This window comes from Orycteropus afer, unplaced genomic scaffold, assembly GCF_000298275.1.
Source record: "Orycteropus afer afer isolate SDZICR_OR568_19922 unplaced genomic scaffold, OryAfe1.0 scaffold00099, whole genome shotgun sequence".
NCBI classification, from domain to species: Eukaryota; Metazoa; Chordata; class Mammalia; order Tubulidentata; family Orycteropodidae; genus Orycteropus; species Orycteropus afer.
This window is the reverse complement of record NW_006921686.1, coordinates 1208458-1215732: the sequence shown is the minus strand read 5'-3', so window position 1 is coordinate 1215732 and position 7275 is coordinate 1208458. Positions and strand designations below refer to the sequence as shown.

General features: G+C 49.4%; 1 protein-coding gene across 1 annotated transcript in view; it reads left to right on the top strand.

The window, feature by feature from the left end:
• VRK3 (VRK serine/threonine kinase 3) overlaps positions 1-6222 on the top strand; it is a 42218-nt gene extending 35996 nt beyond the window's left edge. Inside the window, exons 12-13 of the mRNA XM_042781270.1 lie at positions 4760-4818; positions 6074-6222. Coding sequence (XP_042637204.1) covers positions 4760-4818; positions 6074-6222 — 208 coding nt within the window. The remainder of the gene's footprint in view (positions 1-4759; positions 4819-6073) is intronic.
• The last annotated feature ends 1053 nt before the right edge of the window (positions 6223-7275 follow it).

Sequence of the window (7275 nt, the reverse complement as noted above, 5' to 3'; positions counted from 1 at the left end):
GCAGTTGGAGGGCTGGCGGGTCCCAGATCCATAGGTTTGGCTGCAGGCTGTAGCCCTCTGGTGGCTCACGGGGTTGAGGGGGTTGGCAAATCCATGATCTGCAGGTCAGGCAGCAGACTGAAAATGCCCTAAAACTTTTATGCAGGCTCATTCCTCATAGCCAGGGGTCAGGCGATGAGAAGAGTGCAGGGTTGAGCGAGAACTTTGCCAGAGCGTCCATTTATATTCTGGAGGCAGTGCACACTGCCAAGGAAATGCCTTTTTCAGCAGATTGGCTGCTCACATCAGATCACAAAACAGGTGACTGCAGTGTCTGCCAAACCGCTGAGGACCGTGGCCCAGCCAAGCTGGCACATAACGTAGTGTGCATCGAGTCACTTCTGACTCAGTGATCCCATGTGACAGAGTGGAACTGCCCCACAGTGTTTCCTACACTGTGATCTCTATGGGAGCATTTCACCAGGTCTTTTCTCCCAAGGAGTGGCTGGTGTGTTAAAAATGGCGACCTGTTAATTAGTAGCTTGACAGTTGTGCCACCTGATCTGCCTACACCTCCCACCCATTGCCATTGAGTCAATTCACACTCATGGTGACCCCTTGGGACAGAGTAGAACTGCCCCGAGAGGCTTCCTAGGCTGAGATCTTTTCAGGCACAGACTGCCAGGTCCTCTCCCCCATGGAGCCCCTGGTGTGTTTGATACGCCAGCCTCTTGGTCAGCAGCTGAGTATTTAACCACTGTGCCACGAGGGATCCTGCCAGTTCTGGATGAAATATTCAGCACCGTGGACAGCAGGTGGCATGGCAAAGGGGAGTGTCAGAGCATGAGCTTCAGCACCATGGACAGTGAACAGCCGCCCACAAAGGGACTTCTGCAGGTCCGAGGCTGGAACAGCACCATGGACAGCAAACAGCTGCCCACAAAGGGGCCTGTGCAGGTCCGAGGCTGGGACAGCACCATGGACAGCGAAGAGCTGCCCACAAAGGACCTCTGCAGGTGCGAGGCTAGGATGCAGGATCCAAGGTAGACTTGAAAGATGGGAGCTGCCAAGGCTCATCGGGGGTGGCTGTGTTGACTCTTCACATCTAGAGGACAGGAGGGAAGTCGGGGCTGGAGGGTCAGCTCTTGGGGTGCTCGAGTTGTCAGCTGCTGCCCCGGGGGCAGATTAGTTTATGCAGGAGGAGAGTGTAGGGTGGGAAGGGGCAGAACCTCCAGTGCAGTGTCGAGCCCACCGTCCTCACTTCCCGACGTGCCGTGTCACTGGGTTGTTTCATTTTGACACTCTGCTGGGTCACTCTCTTGTGCTTCATTTTGCCTTCTCTCTCCAGCCTCCTCCTCTCAAGCACGGGCCCCCACCCACTCAGAGGTGCTCAATATTACTTCTGCTGATAGGTTCACTTAGATGTAAAGTTAGATTTACTTTGTGTCATAAAATTCTATAGATGGCTGGATAAACGAAATGTGATACATCCGTATAGTGAGATACTGTTGTGTGTGTCGTCAAGTCACTTCTGACTCGTACTGACCGAGTGTGATAGCTAAAACTGCCTCACGGTGTTTTCTGGGCCGTAATCTCTATGGGAGCCAATCACCAGGCCTTTCTTCCATGGCACTGCTGGTGTTTGAACTGCCGACCTCTCCCTTAGCAGTGGTGCGCTTAACCACTGCACCACCAGGGCTCATTGCAGAGTGTTGACGGTGTTTCCTTCCTCACCCCACTAGCTCAACTGTTGAGTGACTGGAGGCCGGAACACAACCAGGACCACCAGGTGGCAGTGTTGCTACGTGAACGTATTTTCCCCCACCTCACCCCCACCTCCACCTTCCCTTCCTCCTCTGGGACTTGCCACTGGTGTGGGTGTCCTTTTCCCCTCCCTCCACAACGATTCATTCATTTTCTGACTGTTCCAGTTCATCAGTTCAGGATGGAATGAATGAGTAAAAGGGAAAGAGACAGGTGGATTTCCCAAGGCCTCTGTATGAAAGGCTCCAGCATGTACATGGATAAGTGTGTGTGTGTGTGTACACATATATATGCATAGTGTACATATCTCTGTGTATATATATGCATGTATATGTGTGTGTGTGTATGAGTGTATATATGTGTGTGCGCATAGGTGTGTAGTGTGTATACCAAAAACCAGACTCACTGCCGAGTTGATTCAACTCATAGCGACCCTTCCTTGGGTTTCTGAGGCAGTATCACTATGGAAGTAGATTGCCCAACCTTCCTTCTGAGGAGTGGCTGGTGGATTTGAATCACCAGCCTTCTGGTTAGCAGTCAAGTGCCTTGGGCACTATGCCACTAGAGCTCCTGTGTATGTGTAAAAATGGTGCAGTGTGAGGGCATCTCAACTCCTTTAACTTCACGAGGCAGGAGGAGAACCGCCATTGATTTCAGCCCAAAGTGGATTCCTGTGAGGCCCAGCTCAGCCGTTTGCCTGCTCTCCCCAACCTTCTTACCAATTCTGACACCAGCCATCCCTCCCACAGCACTCTCTGCTTCTCTGCTGGGTTCAGTCATTTGTTTGCAATGGCCACACACACAGGCCAAGAAGCCGAGGGCCCGAGGGAGTTTTTCCTGTGGACACAGCCGAGAAGCAGCAAAGTCCCGTATCGGGAGTCGTTCCTGATCCTGAATGGGTAACCTGTTCCTTCCAAATAAACCTCATAGTCATGAATGGTAAGAAAGGCCACACAAAGCGATCCATGACACACAACGTGTATGTATGTGTGTGCTGTCTTGAGGAAAACATTAGGCTGATGCTCTGCTTGAGATTAAAGACAAAATTTTTATTGAAGGAAGAATTGTTTTTCATGAAATGCGGTTATTCGGCATCATGCGAGGAGATGCATGTAGCCCCGCTTAAGGAGAAGGCAGTGGGTTTCCATTTGGTAAAGCAAGCAAACCTTTCACAGCAAAGGGGAATCGAGGCAGGAAGGGAAACTTAGAAGGAGTTGTCAAATCACAGATTTTTTTAAGGTCAGTTTCTAAAGCTAACATTGACCCCTTATGGTCTAAAGTCCATGGCGGAAACGTGTTGACATGGGCCGCGATTGGTCGATTGGTCGTAGGTCAGGTCAAGTCTGGTTAAAGTCCCTGAAGTGTAAATGGATTCATGTGGTTAAGAAATGAGAGTGGAATCAACTCCGACCGGAAGTCTTTGAAATGTAGACATTGCCCTGCTGGCCAAGGGGGTGAGGAGTGTTTAGGCAGCTCACCTAGCGGCGCAGTGAGCACTGAGACGGCAGGTTTCCCTTCTCAAGTCAAAGCCTGATCCTGGGCATTCTTCGTGTTCGAAACAGTTAAAACTCCTGTACCCAAGATCTGCCTTGCTGTCTAGTTCCAGGTTTTCAAAGAAAGCTAGCAGAAATAGAAAAACTGTCAGCAAGGGAAAGTTTAGTTTGGGACCACAGATGATAAACAGACGTTTCAGGGGCAGGGACGGACGGAGATGCCTCCCGCTGTTATCTGTAGAGCTGTCTGTAGCTTGTAGCTTCATTTAACTTCTCGGTTCCGTCTCCTAACCTGCTCCCGTTACAGCGTCTTTAGGGAAGCCAGCTGCCTAGACAGCTTCACTGGCACCACACGATTCTTCATCGAGGCTCAAACTCTGATGCTTGTCGGCGTGGGTGTTGGAATAGTAACACGTTCACAGGGAAAAAGGCGGCCTGACTTTCTTTAGAAAGGGAGAAATGAAAATCTTAATTCAAACCGGAGTTTCAGTTTAGGCCTGAAGTCACCCTATTCAGATGCCAGGTGCACAGTTTTCTCTAAGGCTTACCTCCACAGTACATGTGTGTATGTGTTTGTGTGTATATGTATGTGTGCTTGTGTGTATGTATGTATGTGTTTGCATATTATGTGTGTTTCTCTGTGTATATTATGTATGTGTGTATGTTTGTATGCGTATGTGTATTTATGTATGTTTGTATATATTGGTGTGTATATGCATGTATATGTGTTTGCATGTTTGTGTATACATACGTGTGTTGAGTGTATATGTGTGTATGTTTGTATATGTACGTATATGTATCTCTGTATGTGTGTTTGTGTGTGTGTGTTGTGCGTATATATGGTGAAACCTGGGAGAGCAGGAACTTGTCGGACTGGCCTGGTTTTTCCAGGTCTCGCCAGTTTTCCACCTGTGACCGGGTGCAGTCTTACCCCTTTTCTGTCCTGTTAGTGGAAAGCATTTCCGTTTTCCTTCTCCGACAGCTTTCTGCCTTACACAAGTTCTGGCTTTTGCAGGTTTTACTGTGTGTCTGGCAGTGGTGGTGCAGTGTTAGACCTTGTTAAAATAGGCCTGAAGTCACCTTATTCAGATAATGCCAGCAGCACAGTGTTTTCTAAGGCTCACCTCCACAGTACATATGTGTATGTGTTTGTGTGTATATGTGTACACACACATGCAGGAAACCTGGGTTCAATTCCCAGCCAAGGCTTTTCATGCACATCCCCCACTGTCTGTCGGCAGAGGCTTGCATGTTGCCGTCATGCTGAACACGTGTTAGCGGAGCTTCCAGGCTGAGACAGATGAGGAAGAAAGGCCTGGTGATGACCTTGCAAAACTCAGCCGGTGAAACCGTGACCTGACCCACAATTGACCACGGAGATGGCGATGAGTCATGCTGACTGGGTGGCAGAGAGAGAGAGGGAGTGTGTGTGTGTGTGTGTGTGCGCACACGCGGACATTGTGGTTAAGAAGGCTGCCCTCCCTTCCTTACAAGACCTGTCACATCTGCCTCTGTCCCTCCAGGTTCCTGGACGACCCGGAGACCCTGGTGGAGAAGTACAGCAGGTGGAGCAGGCCCTCCAGTACGTCCCGAAGGCTGAGGGGTCGGGGGGCTGTCCGGGGGTTGGCTCTCATTGCATCCCTTTGTTTTCTCTCTATATTCGAGTTTTTCTAATAGCATATGTAACGTGTCCATTGGAGAAAAAACAAAGCCTTCACATTAAATACATCCAGAGCTGTCCCTTCCCTGAACACTACAGCAAGAACATAAAAAAACCCACATACATATATAAACTCAATTCACTGCCATCGAGTCAATTCCAACTCACAGCGACCCCCACTGGGTTTCCGAGGCTTTACGTCTTCACAGAAGTAGATTGCCTCATCTTCCTTCTGCAGAGCAGGCGGTGGATTTGAACCGCTGACCTTCTGGTTAGCAGCCAGATGCCTTATCCACTGCACCACCAGAGCTCCTTGTATATATTGTTTAATAATTTCTGACTTTTGTTGTCGTGGATGGACTACACAGAGCAGAAAATGTACCAGTTCACCAGTTTCTATACACAGAGTCAGGACACTGATCAGTCTGTGAGTTTACAACCATTCCACCCTCTTTTCCTTAGTTGTTCCTCCTGCATTTGCATAAACTCACTGCCCCTAAGTATTCTATTGAATCCTTCAAGTTGCTGTTGTCAGTTTGCTCCCATGTAGACAGATACTATGAGAGCTCATTGCTCCAAGCAGACATTCTCTACCAGGAAGGCTAAGCTGCTGTGTGGATTAAAGAACACCTTGGGGAATATTTTTGGTGTAAGGTTTAACTATTATCTCAGAGGATTCTGTATTGAGGATTCATCAGCCTCCATGGCTCCATAAATTCTGGATTCCGTGAGAATTTGCAATTGTTCTACATTTTCTACCTTTTGATCAGGATACTTTAATAGAACTTTTGACTAAAACATTCAGTAAAATAAGCCAGGTACCATCCACTCCTGGTCTCATTGCAAAGGAGACAGTTGTTCATGGGGGCAATTAGCCACACAGTTCATTTCCTCCTCCTGTTCCTCATACTCATTCATTCTCTTTTTCTTAAATTTATCTATTTTGCTGGCTTTTTCTTCCTTTTTTTTTTTTCCCCCTTTTTTTAACGGTTTATATTTATCTATGTCGGTCTCCAACTCATCTTTTTGTCATTTAAGAATAGATCTTGGAGATTTTCTATGTCAGTGCTTGAAGAATTGTGTCGACATTTTGCCCCCTCTGAATGCCCCCTCCCAGGCTCTGGGCTGGGGGCACCGCTCAGGTCTCCCCTGTGGTGGGGGTGTGTCTTGACCACAGAGACCCTACAGGAGTACCTGAAGGTGGTGATGGCCCTCAAGTACGATGAGAAGCCACCCTACACCATGCTGCGGAACAGTCTGGAAGCCCTGCTGCAGGACCTGCGGGTGTCAGCCTACGACCCTGTGGATCTGCCCGTGGGGCCATAGGTGGTGTCCAGGTGGAAGAAGAGAGACTGTAAGCCCCAGCCCCACTCATTCCTTCCCTGCTTCCCTGGCCCTGACCAACACCCCGTCCTCAATCACCCCTGAAGCCTACTTCTCAGATACTGGTGGTGGTTTTTAAAATTATTATTGTTGTAAAGATACAGATAGCACAGCCGTTACCATTTCAGCATCCTTCTCATGTACAGTTTAACGAGACCAGTACAGCAGTCACGTTAGGCCACCATCACCAGTTTCCAGTGCCAACCTTCCCATCTCCACAAGCACAAGCTTAGTGCCAGCTCAACAGTGACGCCCCCTCTTCCCCATCCCTCCCGCCCCTTGCAACCACAAGTAAACTGATCTTTATCCATTTGCCTACCCCAGTATTTACTGGTAGGGAGACCCTGTCATAGTTGGCCTCTTGTGATCGCCTGCCTTCACTCAGCGCACCGTTGGCGGGGCTCATCCATGTCGTGGCAGCATCCGCACCCCAGGGCAGGGGGAGGCCGTGTTCCATCCATCCACACGTCTGCTGACAGTACTCAGCAAAGCAGCTTCTCACCGCTCTTGTTCACAGCTGTGCTCAGTGCCTGCAAAGGGCCTGGCGTGCAGTGTGGGCATCAAGGGCGTGCCTTGAGTGACTGAGCCATCAACAGCCATTTTAATTGTCTTCCAGAAGTTTCCAGAACTCCCCAGAACGTGCAGTTTGACATAGACAAAAGAAGAAATGTGACTCCCGGCCTACTGCTGAACCACAGACAAGCTTCTAGAGAGAGCCCTTCAATGAGTAGTCCTGCTGCTTCCTTAGGCTGTCCTCCACCGTCCCGACCAGCGTCAGGGAGCCCATAGAGATGCCCTAGATAATGTGAAACTCCTCCTGTGACTGGCCTGTCTTTCACCCGCATCTCCAGCCAGCCAGTGGGTGTGGCTGGAGGCGACTTCCACCCACAGGCGGGAGCAGGGCTGCCCCCTTAGCAGGGACCCTACCTACTGTTTCCATCACTGTGCTTTGGTAATAAATTGTTCGATTTGAGCTGGGCAGTCCAGTGTCTGCCA